Here is a 21,821-nt window from a genome sequence, read left to right as displayed (position 1 = left end):
TTAGTAGATTTAAAAAATTGATCAAAAACATAATATGCAATATATAATTAATTTCCCTTTCTTTCATTCTCAGCTGAAGTTGAACATTATAATAAAGAATATTGAAGAACTGGAGCCAACATGTGGACCAAGAGCTGTCAAGCTTATTAATTTTATATTATTTTTTGTTTATCTATAAACCAGTTATTCTTGCTTATATCATCATTGCTATGTCTTTCCCTCTGATACTGCAGTAGTTTAGCCCAGTATATCTATTTGAAGAATAGAACAAATTCTCTAAAAGATTGTGCAGAGACACATGTTAAAGACAAGAATAGAGTAACCCTAGTTCAATAGACATTTCTTATTCCAGTTCAGTACAGTTAAGGCTCCCCACTTGGATAAACCAAGAGCATTGTTTTCCTACTGGTAACCAGATAAGTACCTGCTGGTTATAAGATGGGGGTAAGAAAACCCAATTAGTACATCAATTTCTGTCCTAGAACAGTAGGACTCTATAAACAAGCACATGTGCCATTAAAAGCTTTAATCTAGTAAGAATGCTCACTAAACAGTTGAGTCTTTTTTGACCTTAGAAGTTTGAAAATGTCTATGCAGCAGGACTATTTTAAATCTGACTTCACATGAGCCGGTATATCAATGCAATGAATGCAAAGCTAGAGCAGCATTGGAATACCTCCATCTCACTCTCTTGCCTAAGTGCATGTTGGAATACTTCACACCCACCCAATTTCGTTTACATGCTTTGCGTTAGTACAATTTGTCGCGGACGACTGGCTTACTGGCATCAGAATGTCCATAAGAGGCAGTCCCTTTCTTCAGTCCTCTGCAGTGCATGCAAAACTTGGACAAACAATAAATATTTTAAAGCAATTCAGTGGCCCAGAGTATTCTTCAATTTGCATAATCCTTAGATAATTGTTTTAGTGAATTTGTTATCCTTTAACCCTTTCTCACCCACATGAATTAGATCTAGCTTTGAGCAAATTGTTCTCATGAGAACCTATATTTCATAGGGTCATTACAGCACAGAAGGTGTCCATTCGGCCCATCGAGTCTGTGCTGTATGTAGTTTCCTGAATAAAATGGGAGTAATTAAACTTGGATCTGAGCAAAATGAGAAATAAATAATGAGCACAATATTAAGAAAGCACTCACAGCAATCAGCTGACATGATTCTGAGAGGATAAGAATACAAATGGTTTACTAGAGTACCTGTCATCAACCCAGAGGATCCAGAGAGGTACCTACCTGATGAAAGTTTTTGGTCTAATTTGAAAAATATGTTGAGAAATGGGAGCTGGCATCTAAAAATGTGTTACACTATTGCCAATGGAATAATATGTACATATGGGAAAACAGGCAAAAAGCAAAATAATTGTAAATTCTTATGCCATTTATGAGGTTTGATTCATAGTTTTGATCTTGTGTCTTCTCTCAGTTCACAATCATCAATGTTTTATTGCCCATTTGTAAATATGAGCTGGGTTTCAATAAATAGCAGATTGCACCAATTATGACTCAGTTATATTACAGTTTTCATTGGGGAATGGTTTTGACTTTGTATCAATGTATACTGTATTGTGTAATTTAGTTGTGAAATTGCCTAAATTGAAAACCAGATCATCCTGTATGAATGAGGAAGATCATTCAGCTTATCCCAGCTCATCCCGATAAAAATAACCAAGCTTCCACCATTATAGAGTCAAGGTATCTCTTATGACTTTGTTCTCTTTACCACTGTACCTGAAAATCTATTCCACATGTTGATTACGCTTTCTGTGAAGAACCTACTTATATTAGTCTTAAATGTGCCTTTCAAAAACTTGAATCTCTGCTACCTTGTCTTATAGTTTAATTTGTACTTTTGCTCCAGATTTAACTTTTCATGTCCACTTATTAACACACACAACTCTTTTTCAAGTCCGTTCTTAGTTATCTCTTTTCCAGGCTGAATAGCTCAAGAATCGACAGTCTTTCTTCATAATTGTTTTAGGCTACATTGTCCAATGAGTTGCCTGGAAGCTTTAAAAATTTCATTATGATATTGCTGAGTAATGCTGAGCTAGCAGTATATGAAAAGCCTGCAACCCTATGTCAATTTAAACAGCTGCCAATTTATTAATGACTTAGAGCAACCGAGAGCCATTTATCCAAGTTTGCTGATGACACTGTTGGGTGGCACAATTAGGTAGATGGACGCAGAAGGTTGCATAGGGATATTGAGAGATTAAGTGCAGAATTGCTAAAAGTTAGATGCATGCAAAACAAAAGGCTAATGGAATGTTGGCCTTTATTTCAAGGAGACTGGAATATAAAAGGGCAGGATTTATACACAGTTGTATAAAGCTCTGGTTAGATACCATTAGGAGTACTGCATTCAGTTGCGACACTACACCTCAGGAATCATTTATTGGCTTTAGAGGGGGTGCAGTGCCGAATCACTGGAATGGGACGCCTTAAAGGGGTTAAGTTATGAGGGCAGGTTGCATAGACTAGACTTGTATTTTGGGTATAGAAGATTAAGAGATGATATAATTGATTAGCTTTAAAATGATTAAAGGATTTGACAGGGTATGTAGAAAGAAACTATTCCCCCTGGTGGAGAAGTTCAAAACAAGGGAGCATAACCATAACATTAGAGCTGGGCTGTTCATGGAGGACATCAGAAAACACTTCGTCACACAAGGGTAGTGAAAACCTGGAAAACTCTCCTTCAAAAAGCTATTGATGTTTGGTCAATGGAAAAATTCAAAACTGAGGTTTTTTTTTTGTTTGGCAAGTTTACTAAGGGGAAAAGTGGGGGAGAAATTAGTTTGTGTAGTTGCTAAGCAGGCTTACATCAATTCCCCAGAGGCAGGCAGTGCTGCCTGGTGGCAGTTTTCATTGATATCATGCCCCTGGGAATTCAGTGTAAGTCTGCCTAGTAGTGCTACATAAACCAATTTCTCCCCATGGACTTAAGTTGAGTAAATGGAATTGCGGTACAGATCAGCTAATTGAATTGAATGGAGGAACAGGCATGATTAGTTGATTACTCTTGTTCCTATAAGTCTCAATCTGATGATGTTGGTATAACTCCACTGCTGTGTGACATGATCATATTTGGCCATATGTCCACACTGTTAAGTAGCTTGCCAATGTCAATTGTCTAGTTAGACATGAGATGCTCCAGGATAACTGGAAGCCATGCAGTCATACTCCAGCCAGTGTCTTTGGTAAGAAAAGCAAGAGAAAACATTGCCTAAAATCTGGAGACTTGCTGCTTTAACATTTAATTGCAATGCAGTATTCTGTTTAATATGAAACTGAGCTTGTATTGTTGTTTACTACAATTGTGCACAAAATAAGATGTCTGTTTGTAAATCCAATTTCTTTTTTCCAATAACTATTGACATTTTTTATTAAATGTAATGTTTGACCTAATGTGCTGTAGGTCTGCTCTCTTATTTACAATCAAACTGTCTCACCCTGCACCGAATGGAATTTGCACAATGGAGTCACCTTATTAAAAAATTAGTTACAGGTTCTGCTGATGACCCAGTAGCACCTACTTGGTATATGGTGAATAAGGCAACATGTAAATAGGGTTGTTAGACCATATCCTGGAATCTTTCTTAAAGATGTGCAAAAGCGGATGATTAACTGTGCATTCACGTTAGTCAATTTGGATACTTGTCCGGTCTAAATTGGTTTGGAAAGAATTTTTTTATAACCTGACTTTGCAATAATCTGTTTGACTTGTGATATTTGAGTGACACCTTGTGGCCTCACTGTTCCAGTGTGGATGGTACAGTGAAGACACCTTGGCATTGTGACAGAGAAGTAAGAAGAAACTCCTATGTTAGCTCATTAGTGGAATTGCACATTTGCTGCTGTGATTCCCATCAAAAAAAATCAAAGTGCCATCTCAGGCAGCAGCCTCTATTGTTGATGATTGAATAGAGCTGTTGCAACTTGCAGCACAGAAGGAAGCCATTTTGGCCCCTCATGCCTGTTCTGGTTCTTTGAAAGGGCAGCCGTGCTTCGTCCCATACCCCACTTTTTGTCTAACTGGGGCATTCAGTAGCAATGGAGAGTAGGGAATCTGGGTATTTATCCCACCAATTCATAGTGCAAGAATTCAGAGGTCAACAGTTAACTCAGCATCGTTCTTTAGGGTTTTGTGGACATCATAAAAATGAAGAATATTATACTCGGCAATAAAATAGCAAAACCCAACAAATTAACACAATATTAATACTGAAGAACCATTGCCATTTCACACTGTAGCTTGCAGCAAAGAGATAAACCCATACCTAGAAGAGCAGTACGCTATCATGCAGCACACATTTCTATTAAAGAACAAAGCACCACTTTTGTATGCAATATAAAGTAATATTAGCATCAGAGAAGAAGAGTCATACGGACACGAAACGTTAACTCTGTTTCACTCTCCACAGATGCTGCAGACCTGCTGAGTTTTTCCAGCATTTCCTGTTTTTGTTGTGTTTGCTGTGTTAGAAGTGACAATGAATACTCCATTAACCAATTGTCATGCTGGAATTAATCCGGTCAATTTGTCTTGTACTGGCATTTAATACATCATACTACTGGCCTCAGTGCAATCTTGTGCTTTGTTACTACTCCACCAAGAGCATATTTATGATCTGTTAAAGAATACTTACTATTTTTAGCCTTTCCAAATATAATCATAATTTTTTCTTACCATTTGGTTAGACTACTACAACATGTAATGAAGGTCAACTCCAATTTGCCAGTGGCAACTTGATAACACAATGGAAATCTCTACCATTCTCTGGGATCTATGGGTTCACCAAGTCAGGCCTAAAATCAAAGATAGAAATAATAACTTGCACAAAATGCACAGTCTATTAAATAGCCTCCAAGCACCAAAACATATTTGCAGAAGTTACAAATTGGTCAGTAAAGCTCTATGCCAGCAATGTAAAGAGTAATGTGGAAATTACATAATGCAGTGCATTTTTGAATTTGGTACTTAAAGCGCAATGTTGGGGAGGAACTAAGTATGCTTTCCTCTGGATTTGATCTGTGCTAACCGATAGATGATTGATGCTTGACATCAGTGCCCAAAATGGAGCAGCAATATATTCCCCAACACTAATGTCCATCACCTTGATGAATACAAAATTCACTGAAAAAAGAAATACGATTGAAATGATATTTTCCGCCAACTCCAGCATGATGCCACCACCAAACACATCTTCCCTTCACCCCCCCGGCGGCATTCCGTAGGGATCGTTCCCTCCAGGACACCCTGGTCCACTCCTCCGTCACCCCCTACTCCTCAACCCCCACCTATGGCACCTCCCCATGCCCACGCAGAAGATGCAACACCTGCCCCTTCACTTCCTCTCTCCTCACCGTCCAAAGGCCCAAACACTCCTTTCAAGTGAAGCAGCATTTCACTTGCATTTCCCCTAACTTAGTCTACTGCATTCATTGCTCCCAATGCGGTCTCCTCTACTTTGGAGAGACCAAACGCAAACTGGGCGACCGCTTTGCAGAACACCTGCGGTCTGTCCGCAAGAAAGACCCAAACCTCCCTGTCGTTTGCCATTTTAACACTCCACCCTGCTCTCTTGCCCACATGTCTGTCCTTGGTTTGTTGCATTGTTCCAGTGAAGCCCAACGCAAACTAGAGGAACAGCACCTCATCTTCCGACTAGGCACTTTACAGCCTTCCGGGCTGAATATTGAATTCAACAACTTTAGATCTTAAACTCCCTCCCCCATCCCCACCCCCTTTCCGTTTCTTCCCCCTCCCTTTTGTTTTTTCCAATAATTTATATAGATTTTTCTTTTCCCACTTATTTCCATTATTTTTAAATCTATACCTGTAATGCCCTGTCAGTCTTTCCACCCCACCCCAACTAGAGCTGTACCTTGAGTGTCCTGCCATCCATTCTTAATTAGCACATTTTCTTAGATAATATTACCACCTTCAACACCTCTTTGTTCCTTTTGTCTGTGACATCTTTTGATTATCTGCTCCTATCACTGCTTGCTTGTCCCTACAACCACCCCCCCCACCCCCCAACAACTTCTCTCCCCCCACACCCCACCCCACCTTAAACCAGCTTATATTTCACCCCTCTCCTAACTTTACTTAGTTCTGCTGAAGGGTCATGAGGACTCGAAACGTCAACTCTTTTCTTCTCCGCCGATGCTGCCAGACCTGCTGAGTTTTTCCAGGTAATTCTGTTTTTGTTTTGGATTTCCAGCATCCGCAGTAGTTTTTTGTTTTTATCTCTATTGAAATGATATTTTCTGACCCTAGTAATAAACACATTAATGTAGATATAGTAAATCATTCCTGCTATTTTAATTGATCAGGGTTAATCTTTTATTAAAATGGAAGAAAACATGTTTCAGATTAACAATTAGGAAATTATTAATAACAGTGATTCCAAGAAATTAGAGTCTCTAATACATGACCCTATATGCACATTTAATTACTGCCACCTTCTGGTGGTAAATTAATCCACTCTGCATTTGCTGAGTAGTATGCTGGCCTGTATCTAGCTGTCATACTGGGATTATATGAAGGCATTATAATGATACAAGAATGTATTCACAGGATACTTGATGTGTATTATATTATGTGTCATACTGATGAACATAACATAGTACGGTCCAAGTGTACAACATTGGGAAGAAAGGGATGTAGGAATGTAGCAGTGGTGTAATTTAACAGTCAATAAAGCATATGGATCCACTACAGTAACGGGCTCAACACAATATTTTATAGACAAAAACACAAAGCTCAGCATTAAAAAGTTCATATATATAGTGATTGAAGTTGAAATTGCATTTTGTGATATTGACAATGAAATTTCCTCCGAAATTCCTTAGTCGACTTCTTTTAAACCTAGGGGCAACATTCCCCCCCCCTCCCCCCCACCGTCGGGGGGATGTGCAGGAGCAGGCGCAGGCAGGCGGGCAGGCTTCCGATCGCGCCCCCAGTTGGTGGCGCGCCATTTTATGTGGGCAGGCCAATTAAGGCCCACCCAGCGTGACATCCGCCAAGAAGCGCTGTGCGCTCCCTGTACGGGTGGAGGGGATTCCCTCAGCCGGGAGTGTGCTCTTTCGTGCATGCGCACGGAAGAGCACACAGATATCCCTCAGGCAAAGTGCTGCCTCAGGGAGATCAGGTCACATTTTAAACTTTAAATAAAGCTGAGAAAAAAATTTCCCTGCCATGTCCCCTCATGTGACACTGTCACATGAGTCGGGACATGTATATAATTTTTATTTTAAAATATTGTGAGATTTTTAAATCCTCATGTAACCTCATTCCCGCCCATGGATGAGGTTTCATGCTTTTTCAGGGCTCCCCTTAAGGTTTGATGTCCATTAATGACTTCAACTACTTTGCTAATGGCCTTAATAGGCCGTTGACAGGTCGGTGAGCGCGCAGCCAACTTGGCTGCGCGCACGCCGAAATGAAAGTCCGAATGACGCGCCGTGATATCGGGACGCATGCCCAACATCACCCCGCGTCATTTTACGCATCGGCGTGTGGGCCTCACCCCTGCTCGCCGATCAGAAGATACAGCCCTAGGTATTAAATCTAATGCTTTTGCTAACGTAGCAGAGGAATTTAACATGAATATATCGGAATTTTTTATAATACTTGGGATAATGTCCCTCCTGTGTAATAAATGCCACTATTGTCAAGATTTTTTTAAATAGAGAATTGGAACAATCCCAGACTTAAAAAAGAATAGATGACTGTTAGCTTGTAATAGAAAAATTAACCTTAGAAATCATCAGGTTAGCTCCTGAAACAGGACAGGATAACAGAGGAAGGTAGCTGGGCTGTTCTCATCCCTAATTCTTCTGTTCGTGTATTTTGGTATGGACTGACTTATAGTAGTGCTAAATCAGGCAGGGTAAAGAAGATCCCAACTTCTGACATTGAAGGGAGTTGCAGGATTTGTCCAATTCATCTATCTGTATTGTCTCTGGTGCATGAAGCTGCATCAGTTCAACTATGTTATTATACTTCAACTTGCCGGCACAACAACCACAACACTCCAAAATGATTTCACTGTGTACAGTGGCACAGGAAGTGCGTGAACTTTTTAACCATGCGGTAGCAAATCAACCATTGAATTGGCTTCAACAAGGTTGCATTCAAAATTAGAACTTGGAGTACAAATTCTACTGTACCAATTGTGTCAATTGCTTTGGGATAGTCTAACATCGTGACCCAGATCTTGCAATAGTAATGATGGCAAAATTGTCAGCGCTCACATCACTACTCCTCTAAAATTGACAGTAACTTCTGGAATCCGCAAATGCACAGTTAAACGTGGAAATCCAGGGCCAGAATTTTACGCATCCCCACCCCCTGCTGGGTTGTTAGGTGAGGGGGGAAGAGTGTGAAATTGCAGGGACGGGATTCCCTCCGGTCCCCACCTGCCCCAACCTGGCTGCAATTTGATGCTGGGACAGGTAAGGCCTCAGACGGGAAGCCCACTCCTGCCCCAATTGAGGCCCTTAAGTTATTGGCCACTTAGGGGCCATTTCCCACCCAGCCTCAATTTTTAGGCTGGCAGGCAGATTGAAGCTCCGTGGGGGAAGCCCGAAAATAAAGAAAGTTGATCTCGGGCGGGAATGAGGGAAAAGGGCGCCCCCATCAGAAGCCTCTTTCTGACTCCGGGCACCCTCCCTTTAAGACCCAGTAGTCTCCGAACCTCCCTCCCTCACTCCCGTTCTCAATCAATTAGAAATCAGTAAACTGATGATGATTTGCCCTTTTATGCCATTACCTTCGTTGTAAAACCCCTTGAAAAATTTACAAAATGAAGTGTAACTGGGATTTTTAAGGGTGTACTAAATTCATAATTACCGTTCAACACATCCACTGGTCCTAGAAAACTAATTTTATATTTATGGAATTTCAAATGTCTCCACTATGTTAAAAAAAATTCCACATTTTTAAAATGATTCTCTATAAGTTTTTTATGATATTTCAGCTTTTACCTCAATCACGCATATATCCCAATCATTTTTTTTTCACTCTCTGTAACATTTAATTAAAAGTGAAGGATAATCCGTGCATTTTACTTTCTGGTTTTAGGTCCGTTAGAATCCTTCAATGTGATTGTCTGCTTATCCTGCTTGATTACATCACTGTTGTTGGAAGCTTGGAGATCCTTTTGACTTGGTGCCAGATTCAAAGAAAAGTTGGGAAAAGGGAAATCTATGCCACAGAGACTGCTAGATCTTTGTGGGCAACTTTCTTCGAGGTCAGTGGTGATGCTGTTACTTTGCCACTGACCATGAAATCCAGGCCATTAAGATGCTTTATTCAAGTTATCATTAACAATAAAAAATTTTGAAACTACAGCTAATTAGCATCGGAAAGAGCAAAGACAGGCTAAAGCTTTAGCTTCTTCAGTTATATAATAATTTTTGTTTTATAGGTGAAAAACAATTCTTGAAATTAAAATCTTTCAGTTTGGACTCAGGTGAGAGCTGGATTTGCTCATTTCAGCTGAGACAGTCTCACCATTCCCTTCATCTTAATTCTTTATCATTATCTGGTGATTGCTATTGGAAAATATTTATGGATATCAGGGGAATGACTTCCTTTGTATGTTTGATGAATAACAAAATATGAAATGCATTTAGGAAGAACAGAATTACAATTTAATTATACATAACACACAGAAGAAATCTTCACTCCAGCTAAATGTTTAGTTGTAATTCCCCGATGGTCAGATAGGCTGCCAACACTTACTGTTTAGAATCATAGGCGTCTCACCATCCTACTTCATTATTGTATCACAAAGTAAACTGGTGGGCAAGTTATTACCTGTTGTAGTACAAAGCCAGCAGTTCCATTTAATCCTTCAAGATAGTTTATTTATGTCTCTCATAAATCTAGACATCAGCTTCTACCTCAAAAGTTCCTTCTTCATCTATTGACATTCTTGGTCATGTTACTGCCTGGAAATTGCTGATGTACTTTATCTCTAGGTAAATGAAAGTTTTTTAGAGAATTCCTTCCTGCTGGTTTACAAACAATGTTGCTGTTTTCAGGCTTTGGAATGAAATGTGGGAAATCTCTGCTGCCCAGTACAGGCCAACCTATGAGATGGAAGCAGCACTGAATAATGTAAATGGGCTATGAATTGTAATTAAGCATTTGAAGTATAGGGAGGCAAAGCTAGCTGATCCCTCACCAAATTGGGTATTTCTGACTTAGAAAAGTGAGTTTGATAGTCAGAAACTGAAAGTCATTCTGCAAGGAATTAGGGAGAGAATACACAAAAAGATTGATGCACATCTCCCCTCTGTTGTACCCAGCCCTACCCCCTCCCTTCCACCCACATAGACCCACACACCTCCAGGATGATATCGGATAAGGTAATGTAAATTAATTAATGCCAATCAGCTACCATACTTCCAGATATGAATGACTTACATGCAGGACCCTGGCAATGCATAGTCCAGCAAGTGAAAGCCCAGCAGAATGGAAGTGAAACTTTGCAGTCACCCAACCACTGTACATCTTCTACAGGTGTTACATACCTGAAACAAAGCATAAACACCAATAAGCAGCACTGTGCCAACTCATATCATCATCATTGGATACCAAACAATAGAGATAAACCATTGATTTAAACCTTGCTTACTCATTACAACACAAGCATGAGATGACAAGGGGTATATTTGAAGAACTGAGCATGATAGTGTAGGGAAAGCTAGTTTGGGCCCTGTTATTTAGCCTTTTAAGAATATTTCAGCTGTGGCCTTCTTTACAACAAACTGCTGTGCCAGGCCTCCTAACTACATTGCCACCTTATGAATTTCAGGAGCTATCTAGGCTGCCTAGGTCTTGTTCTTCCAGATAATTCCCTTCTGCTCTTGATTTCTGCCTTAAAAGACATTAACAAGATGTCCTGCATGATTCTGTGCTGGTGGCCACCTACAATGTTGACAGTGAAATTAAAAGAAAGCATTTATTTCACATAGGGCACAGAATTGTGCACAGAGATTTGGGGCTGAAATTTCCCAGTCCTGGGTTAGGAGGTAGGACCGGGCACAAAGTTGCAAAATAACACACTGGGTTGGCTACATGACGTGTTCCCGCCACTGCATAATCTTGCCAGAGGAAAGGTGAGCGCAGCAGAGGCTTCTCATCCAGCAGGACGGTTAGCCACTCAGGCCCATTAATTGGCCCATTAGAAAAGCTGATCGTGCCACCGGGATATTCCTGACAGCGAACGAGCTTCTATTCTGAGGCTGGAGCCCAGCAGGTGACAGACTGGGGTGCCACTGACACCTCCTCTCTATCACTCCAACATGGACCCACTGAGATGCAACAGACACATGTGGAGAGGTTTCTTCTCCAAAATGTTGGCCTGACACCTGTGGCCCTGCTCTGGTCTTAATTTTTTGCGCTGCTGCAGAGAATACCTCTATTTTGAGGCACCCTCGCAGTCTCCTGCCTCCGTCAGTAGTCCCCACCTCTCCTGGTGGGGCTGCTGGCTGGGCATCACTGCAGGCCCTCCTTTTGGGCCTCCCACTTCCATCATCTGCCTGCCGTGCTTACTTGGATGGCAGCCCCAGAGGTGGCATCAGAACGACCAACATTGCACCACAGCCATTTCCCAGTCCCCAGCCTGGAATTGATCACAACCCAACTGGGAAATTCAGCCCTTGACTGCAACATGAATGCAGGCAAAGAGCTTCCAAACTCTGAGAAAGCTAGTGATTCAGTAGAATTGCACAGTCCTCCTGCATTGCTACTGATGGTCAGTGGCAAAAGTTGTTGCCTTTGTCATGCTTGTGTGTCTTACTTGACACTTCTGCTGCAGACAAACTGGCTGACAGTGCAGACATCCCATCTGTTAGCCTGGAAGCAGCTGCTGGCATAAGTATTGAAGTGAACAGCTTCCTATCGCTGTGTTGAAAATTGTCTGTAATCTTAAAGGAGGTGATGGTGAAGCTGAATAACCATACCCTACTAAAAGGTGGGCCAAACTTTTGTAATTCCTCAACACTCTCTCTAAGGCCAGTGTCATCAAAAATTAGAATATGGTCCTCTGACTGAAAAGCTCACCTAACATCTCACTTACACCCCTGGACACAGCTTACAGGAAAACATCATTTGATAGACATTTTCTTTAGTTTTCAACTCTGCTCTCTCTTTCTCACAGATTTTATTTTCTCCATTTTGTCATGACTGTTATAGCCAGTGCTCCTTAAACGTTCCTCTCTTGTTCCTTCAATGTTCCAAAATGCACTCTATATGCCTTTGGTACCCCATTTCTCTTCATTTTATTGAAGTCAAGTCTCATTTCACAAAGGGAGATTCCATGATCCACAGCATTTACTGGGAGTGCACTTCAGAAATTCTTGGGTGTAAAACTTGTCATTTTCCCATCCCAAAAAATCACAGGTTGCGCATCAACAATTTTCTCAGCTGCACTTCTTGTGAGGGTCTGTCCTCATTGGGAGTACGGATTCATGGAATCATCCCTATGGCTTCCGACTTTAAGTGATTTCCATTACTTGAGACATTATGCAAAGACAAATTAATATATTTGTAATGACCTTGAGGTATCGGACAGGTTTCTTACTTGAAACAAATAACTTTATTACAGGGTTCTTTTAGAAGCCACATGCTTGAACCAAGTCCACAACTGGAAAGCTCCATCCCCCCGGATTACCTGCACATTCATCAGAACAGTCATGTGACCTCTAATAGGCAGTAGGAAAGGTTATACCTTCAATCACTACTGCCTTGCTGCTTGTTAAAACCCAAGTTTGACATCACTTAATCCATCTATTTCTTGATTTGCGTCTTCTTTCTAAACTTTGTGATATCTTTATTTGTAAGCCCAGATAGTGAATTCTGACATGATGCTTGATTGCACTTTCTAGCAGAGATCATTGAATTGTAATCAGTAGCAGAATCCCTTGGTTATTTTATTCCATTTTAACCCAAGAGTGAAAAAGCCAATAGTTGTCCATGTGTGGTTATCAGGCAAATGAATTGCATTTGGGGGGTTCACTGGAAGAAGAATGACAACTCAGTGATGTAATGAAAGGTTAGTATGAGTCATTCCTTCAAAAGGTGGGAGGGAAATTAAAAAAAAATAAAAGCCTAGAAACTGAAAGCTGAACTGGGCGCAGCAATTAAGTAAGCCCAAGGCACACTCAAGATTAGGCCTAAGGTCTCGTTTCAATAAAACTGATGAGCTATGGATTGCCAGGCAACTCGTTGAAGAATTGGCATTAGATTTTGGGCTGCTGCTAGGTATTCCCTGGGATGGGGCCAAAGATGCTCCAGAGGTAGGGGAAGATTGAAAGGTGGGTAGGAGATTGGGAGATCCTCCCAGATCTCCAGTCAGGTAAGTATTTTTTTGCTTACCTTTCTGGTGGCGATCTCCAGAGGTCCTTTTAAGGGCTGCTGGTATAGGCCGCATATTTTCCTTTAACAGTGCCAGCCTGGCATTGGCTACATTCAGGGCAGAATTTTTCAAATGGGGCTTCAAACAAACTTTAGGGCTCCATTCTGCATACACAAAGGTTTAATGTCTGTTTCAGGCATGGGCCCTGGAGATCAAATTTTTCCTCCTTTAGGAAGTTGGTGAGTGACGCATTCCACCCCCAATATTGGATGCTTTAGCATCAGTTTTATGGCTGTGAAATGGGTGCAGCCTCAACCAACCTGTCGGCTATTTTGTGAGGGGCAATATATTTTTATTATCTTTACATTTAGTATTTATTTTAACTTTAATTCAGTCTTTCACAAAAGGAAATATTTGAGTTGCACAGTGTTTGGAGAAATGCCTTTGTGCACAGTTGCCTGTTCGGAACTCTGGCTTGCCATGGTCATGTGACCTCTGAGTCATATGACCTCTGATATCATTCCTTTGTGAGTAATGGATTCAGGCAGCAGCCATTTTACCCATCATATGGAGCATGGTGTCAGGAGTGTGCACCACACGGAACACACAGCAACCTTTGACATCCCCATGAAATAATATGATAGTAATATAGCAACTTTGGAATAGCAGGCCATCCCAAAGTACTTCACAAAGAGAGGAACAGATACTGAGTAGGTTCTGATGAAAGTCTATCAAGCTGAAACATTGGGCCATGAGTAACTGTCAAAATAATTATGAGGCTAATGGCAGGGCTCATGACATATGCCCTTATTTATGTGCAAACTGGACAACAACTTCAGATGATCAGTTAAACTCAAATACCTAAAAGTTGCTGTCTGAGTTACTCCACTCCTCAGTTAGCTTCAAAAAAAAACGACGCCTCACTAAGTAGCTCAATGGAATACCACTTCACAGAGTACTTATTTAACTCAGGGAGTTTGGTGAGTGAGGGAATTTGACAGAGTAAGGGAAGAAGAGCTTTTTGGTCTTTAGAAAAACAAAGAACGGCCTAATAAAAGCAGGTGGAAGATCTGAGAGCTGAAGTCCAGAGGCATTAATTAGGTAAGCAGATTTGGAGATTGGTTGGTGAGTTTTAAGGTTTCTTTTTTCTCTGTAAACTCGGGCAGTAGTTTAAATACGTACCAGGAAAGTATGAGTACTGTATTAAATTTATAGCTTAACTAGTTTATATAATTACAAATAACCATTGAATAAAGACTAATTAATTAACTAAATAAAATAAAGGTTAGTCTAAGATATGGCAGAGCAGGTTGTGTGTCTGGACAGCACCGTGTGGGAATTTGTGGACAGCGAGAATACCCTCAGCAAACATGTTGGCAGAGGTGTCTCCACCCTGAATCTCCAGCTCAGAGTGATTGAGTTGGAGTGAGAGTTGTAGAGACTCCAACAAATAAGGGACAGGGGGGGGAGTTTCTGGACAGTTTTATTCAGAATACAGTCACACCCCAGAATGAAATACAGTTTCAGAAAAGGGACTGATAGGGAGCCAAATAGCAGAGATTTTGGAGAGATTGAGGAGGAAGTCCCATTGACACTGGTGCTGCCCAATGGGACCAAGGCACTGTGGCTCAGAAAGCTGTCCAGGAGGCAAAAGAACAGAACAGAAATGAGGGATGGAATCTTGTGGAAGCGACAGAAGTCTCGGCCATCAGCTAGGAAACCAGTGGAGCCCAGCATCACCTCTTTTTGGGGAGGCCCACCGTATCTTGTGCCAGTCAGACATTTTACAGGTCAACAGTGGGCCTACCCCTGGGATCAAGGACACTGGGGTGGAACTTCTGAGCCTTAGACCCAGATACAAGTGAGTGATGACAGGAAGGAGCTTGCGGGTTGCGGGTTGATGGAGAGTGGGGAGGGGTTTTGGCAGTGAGGGCAAGGTTTTGTCTCTCAGTTTCCCCCCCACCCCCAATGCTGGCATTGGTCAGGCATTGAGTGCCTTTGAATGAGCGCCCTCCCCTCCATCCACCCCACCCCCAACCCCGTCCTGGAAGCCTGCAAGTAAACATGCCAAGGCTTCAAGACTTGAACATATTCCTTTTGTTTGCGGAGAATAAGTCCGTACATATCAGCGTATGTTTCTTCAAGCAAGCATAAATGAGCCACGCTATGAGCTTGGCTGATTATCTTTAATTGGTTGTTAGTGTAGCTGTTAGCATCCTCAGGGTTGTTCAGCGAGTGTTGCCCAATCACAAAACCACATCTAACAGTAGATGTTTTGTTTTGGGTTTACAAGCCCAAGCCTTGCACCTTTATTGAATTATCCATAAGTATGGGTAATGCCTCAGCCAATCAGAGACAACTTGCCAACCAAACAGGATCCCCTTTCTCCTGTAGTGTAAACTATTGTGATTGTTTGAACTTTGGCATTCTTGCATTTGTCCTGATGGGTGCAAAACAAAAACTATGGCAACATGTTTCCCTTTTCAGCAATGTTCAAGTTTTGTACTACCATGTGACTATTAAATAATTATTTTGCATCAGTATTTATCAGGGAGCTAGAACAGGTAGACATGACATTGAATGATGAGATGTGCAATGAGCGAAGTGCATTTAAAATAAAAAGGAGCACGTATTAAACTAAACAAACTCAAAGAGGATAAAGTCCTTGGACCAGATGAATTGTATCCACATATATTAAAAGGATCTAGGGAAGAGATAGCAGATGCATTACTTAATAATTCATTAGAAAAAGGTATTGCGTAAGAGGACTGGCGGATAGCTAATGTAATTCCTATATTTACAACTAGGGACAGAACATGTCAGCAATTATAGACAGGTCAGCTTAACATTGGTGGTTGGAAAAATAATGGAATCCTTACTGAAGCAGAGACTAGAAAAATATCTAGAAACCATCAGAGCTGGGACCATGGCTGTTCACAGTTTACATTAATGATTTGAACTTTGGAATCAAAAATAAAATTTCTAAATTTGCAGCTAACACCAAATTGGGGGGGGTGGGGGGTGATAGTCGATACTGCATAGGACTGCAACAAATTACAAGGCACTGATAATTGTGAGCTAGTACATTTTGGTAGGAAGAATAGGGAGGTCACTTATTACTTGCAATGTGCGAGTCTAGGCCGGGAGCACCACAGGTTAGCAAGGCTATAAAAAAAAGCAAACTTAGCACTTGGCTTTATTTTTAGAGGGATAGAATTGAAAAGTGGGGAAGTTATGCTAAATCTGTATCGAATCTTGGTCAGACCATGCTTAAGAGTATTGTGTGCAGTTCTGGTTGCCATTTTATAAAAAGGATAGAAAGTTGCAGAGGAGATTTACAAGGATATATCAAACATGTGGGGATATACATATCAGGAAAGGATACACAGGCTAGATCACTTTTCTTTTGAAAAAGGGCTGAGGGGTGATCTATTAAGGCCTTCAAAATATTGAAAGGTGGATACAGAGAGAATGTTTCCACTTCAGGAAAAGAACATAACTACAGGCCATTAATATAAATTAATTACCAAGAAATCCAATATGGAATTCAGAAGAAATGTCTTTACCCAAAGAGTGGTGTGAATGCAGAACTCACTACCACAGGAGGTAGCTGAAACGAATAGTTTAGATGCATTTAAGCAGAAGCGAGACAAGCATATGTGGACAGAAGAATAGAGGGTTACGATAGGTTTAGATGAGGAAAGATGGAAGGAGGCTCGAGTGGAGAGTAAACACTGGCATAGACTGGTTGAGCCGAATGGCCTGTTTATTTGCTATATATCCTGTGCAATCCTATATAACTGACTAACAATTGAATGCATTGAATGATGTGAAGTTCCTTTATTTGCAATCTACATAGGAACTGAACATGCCACAAAAAGTTAAATCTTGTCTATTGCAGTCTAGGTACATGACATAAGTATTAATTACTGCTAGCTAATCTCTCCAATACTGAAAATTAACTATTACAAATATTGAGTCTCACTCCTTCAGGTTTTAATTGTTGTTGGAGATTTTAAAGATGTAAAAATTTCCATTTCTGTCTGGTTTTTTTTCTCGGCCCTAATCCAATCATCCTTCCCCTTTCTTTATTTCTCTTTCTGTACATGATTTGACATTGAATTTAACCACTCTAATCTGAATTTTCCTCTTAATCCTTCAGTTGTTAACTTCACAATTCTTCAGTCTGATTGCTTAACGAGATACACAGTTGCATTCCCTGTTCACTCAGGTCTCAGACACATGGTTTCCCTCACTATGATGTTATCAGTTGCACTTTCAGCAACTTTACATGTGAAAAAATTTACAAAACAAAACATGCAAGAGTAATTCTAACTAACGGCGTGCATTGCTACAACAATTATAGCTCATTAATTCTGCTTCTCTCTTCACAGATGCTGCCTGATCTGCTGAATGTTTCCAGCATTCTCTGTTTTTGTTACAGATTATGAGATGACTGATTCTATCCCATTTATCCATTACTAATACTTGTAATTTATTGGATAAAATCTCGCATTCCCAAACTACCATGTTTACTGAAATGGAAAATAAGGTTCAGCTATGTTTAGCCCTTGTTGAAATAGATTCTTTCTTTGTCCCGTTGAAAGTTTCTTGACCTAATTTTAGAAGAAGCAATGTCCAGCTGCCATCTGACACTGTCACCTGTCGTCAGCTCCTCATGATACTGGGCTCAAGACTGTCACAAACTCAATATTTCTTTCAATCCCTTGCCTACTGTGATTGAATAATTAACAAGTAAGTACCACCAATTGTGCCATGGTTTTATAACTATTACCAAAATTCTGTAAAGAAATCATATTTGACCCAATATCTTGGAAAGGAATATAACTTTTACTTGAATTTGTCCCATACATTGAGCTGGGGCCAAATGTTGGAAAGTGTTGTTTCCTGAAATAGTGCTACTATGTAATCTGGATTCCCTTAAGTCAGCCTCTTTTAATGTAAAGCTGGTTTCTCCTTCCCCTTCCCCTTCCACTTTCACGATGATTTTTCACTTCATGAAGTATTCCGAATGAGATCAGAATATCTTGCCTAAATCATAGTTAGATGTAAGAATATTAAACAGAGACACCTGAGTGGTAAAATTAGTTAGGACAAAATTCCTTCACCTCTGGGCAGGGAGGTGGTTCAGAGCAATAGATTGAATAATCTCCTTCTATCAACTGTCAGGTTCCTGATTTAAGAACTTGAAGCATAAACTGAGAAGAGGTCTTTCAGTCAATCAAATCCAATCCTTCCCTGAGACATTCACAATCTATTCTGCCATGATTTCTACCCGACACATTTAATGCAATGAAAAAAGGTTATACAAAGGTCTTCCTTGTTCCTGCGAAGGTAAATCTATTCAAACTGAAGTGTATCTATCCAGCCTTACAGTAACTTCTTGAGCAGCTGCCTTCCTTGACCTGACATTTACTTGGTTTCAGCAGCTCATGAACTACCATGCTTCAAACATTTGATCATCTCTATCTATACTTACCCTTGTAACTCTCAAAAACATTGCTCACCAGATTGTCATCCTTCTTTTAAAGGTATTAATTAAAACAATATTAATGACTTTAGCTGGAGTATTATTCTGCATACCTTGCTTGTTTAAAGTTTTTTTTAGTTTAATATACCCATATTCTGCTTTCCTGCACACACAGTCCAAGATATATTTGAGCGTGTTGGCTAGTTAAGTTTTTCCAGTGATGTACCTTGGTCCACTGCAGTATTTTAGAGATCACTTGACTACTTTATGGACAGTGGGGTGAGATTTGTTAGATCTTTTCTTGGAATTTACTGGTTTTTTTCTCTGTTTTAAACTCCACAGGAAGTTAGTACTAGGAGCAGTTGGACAGGGCAGTGCAAGAGGTTGCACTGTCTAGTGGGTGAAATGAGGGCTGCATAAGGTGACAGCACTAATCCCAAACAGAAAGGAGATATTTGGGTAAGTGAACCATCAATGACACCTGGGTTTTTTTTATGAGCATGGTTTGTATGATGTAACTATCCTCCACTCACTGAACCTTTCTGGGGAAAACAGCATGGCCAGGATTTTACCTTACAGCTGCCAAGGCTTTTTTGCCTCCAGCCAAGAGGCCAATTGAGGCCCATAAATGACTAATTAAGGAATATTAAGGGCCTCTTCCTGCCACTTCTGGTCACCCTCCGTCACATAGGGAGACCAGCAGGTAAACCCTGGTGACCTCCCTGTAGGCTTGGGGAGGAAGGGTCTCCTGATCAGGCACTCTGTGGCCCATGATGGACACCTCCTCTACCTTCACAAATTACCACCCCGCAACCCCCTGGCCACGGCCTTCTCAACTGGCCCCAGAGACCATGACCCCACTTACCTTCTTCCTTACTTACCTTCCAATTGTCAGCAGCTCTTGGAAGGGGTCGAAGCCCCAACGGCAGCTCATTAGCTACTTGATGGACCTAAAATCCGAAAGGATCTCCCAGGAAAGCAGGTGGGCTTTTCTGCTACCTAATAAAATTGCAGCCTGTCTTTATTGGGAAAAACTGCTGCAGTTTCAAACATGCATGAGTTCTATTTGCTGCAGTTTGTAGAGAAACAATTTAAATAAACTCTATAAGTAGACACTATTTGCTTTACTGTTTGCTTATTTGCCTTAGATTTAGATTTGTTGTAGGTTCTGCCAAAAGTCACACCACACCTCGAACTCACTAGCTGACATGCAACTCATTGGCTGTTATAGGGGTGTCAATAGGCACTCTGTAAAATGAGCACCAGTCTGCCTGAGAGCATTTTATCCTTCTTTTCATGTGTTCAAGATACAGATTACCTGTACTTGCATAAAATATATATTCCTCCACTTTTTTGAGACTACTGCAATTGAATAGATATATACTCACCATAATAGGTGTGATTGTTTTGTTAGGCCATTGAAGGAAGGTAAAAATTGTCAACAAAAGCTGAAAATGCTGGAAAAACTCAGCAGGTCTAGCAGCGTTTGTGGAGAGCTCTTACGGGGTATACGGACTCAAAACGTCAACTCTGTTTCTCTCTCCACAGACGCTACTAGACCTGCTGAGTTTTTCCAGCATTTTCGATTTTTGTCTCAGATTCCTAGTATCCACAGTATTTTGCTTTTATCTTAAAAATTGTTAAATTGCCTAACTCGTTGAAGGTAATACAGGTAGCCAATTCATCAATATATGAAACCACCTCACCTCTGCCTCAGTCTTGGAGTTTATTATCTTATGCATAAACCTGTACAAATTTGCTCTGTTTTAAAAAACACAAGGATGCAAGAAATAGGAGCAGGAGTAGACCACATGGCCATCGAACCTGCTCTACAATTCCATACAATCATGCCTGACCTTGGGCCTCAACTCCAATTTCCCACCCGCTCCCCATATCCCTTGATTTCCTGAGAGACCAAAAATCTGCCTTTCCCAGCCTTAAATATATTCAACAATGAAACACCCACAACACTCTGGGATACAGAATCCCAAAGATTCACAACTCTTTGAGAGAAATAATTTCTCCTCATCTCAGTTCTAAATGAGCAGCCTTTTATCCTGAGGTTGTGCCCATGTTTTAGATTCCCCGACCAATGGAAATGATCTCTCAGTGTCCACCCTATCAAGCCCCTTCAGAATCCTGTATGCTTCAATGAGATGGGCCTCTCATTCTTCTAAACATTCAAGCATTAAACTTTTTTATGAAGAAGAAAAAAAGCTGGAACATTATGACTCCTTTAAAGTAAGGAATCTGGGCATCAGGAGCCCTTTAAAGACTCAAATATCATGACTATTCTAATTGGTAGGCAATGTTTGTGCTGTACGTTAATATATAGACATATTATTCAATTAAGCAATCTCTATTAAAATGAAATTGTCTTCCATCTCAATTCCATGGTAAAATCTTCAACTTTCCGTGATGTAGTGTATTGAAAATTACATTGTGTTTTGTCCACTTGAGGCAACGGTATACACATGTACCAGCAGAGGGAGTCAGTAAGGAAGAGAATAACAAATAAATAAAGGATCCATGTTTAACAGCTGTGCAGTGCTAATTCTAAATGTCTCTGGCTGAATATATCACTGTTTCTGTCCCAAGAACTTTGCCTGTATTTATTTTGATTTGCTCTGAACAATATATTTAGAACAGATACGAGTGAAACAGTTTAGCACACAGGTGGTTAATATTGCATTTTGGTGCATTCAACCATCTGTCCGCTGCTTCAGCAACAATTGGAATTGATGAAGGAGATGTAAAAGGTGCTAAAATAATTAAATAAGCAGGTAGCAATTGATCTGGAGGTCAATATTAAATGCACGGCTGAAACTTGTCTCTTGTCATGTAAACAAATTCAGTTATGGTTTTATATTTGTGTATAAATTTCTATGCTTAATATAAAGAAGGTAATTTGACCCATCTTAATTAATCAATTGGAA

At 40.5% G+C, this 21,821-nt stretch overlaps 1 protein-coding gene across 3 annotated transcripts in view; it reads left to right on the top strand.

Annotated features, from left to right (window-relative positions):
• The window catches only part of lsp1a (lymphocyte specific protein 1 a), a 371,560-nt gene extending 368,134 nt beyond the window's left edge, over positions 1-3,426 (top strand). For all 3 annotated transcript variants that reach the window (XM_078549109.1, XM_078549110.1, XM_078549108.1), the window contains one exon: positions 74-3,426. In XM_078549109.1, coding sequence (XP_078405235.1) covers positions 74-105 — 32 coding nt within the window. In that variant the 3' untranslated portion in view covers positions 106-3,426. The remainder of the gene's footprint in view (positions 1-73) is intronic.
• The last annotated feature ends 18,395 nt before the right edge of the window (positions 3,427-21,821 follow it).

Source organism: Cetorhinus maximus, chromosome 9, assembly GCF_964194155.1.
Source record: "Cetorhinus maximus chromosome 9, sCetMax3.hap1.1, whole genome shotgun sequence".
NCBI classification, from domain to species: domain Eukaryota; kingdom Metazoa; phylum Chordata; class Chondrichthyes; order Lamniformes; family Cetorhinidae; genus Cetorhinus; species Cetorhinus maximus.
The sequence above is the reverse complement of the archived record's forward strand: the minus strand, read 5'-3'. Positions and strand labels throughout refer to the sequence as shown.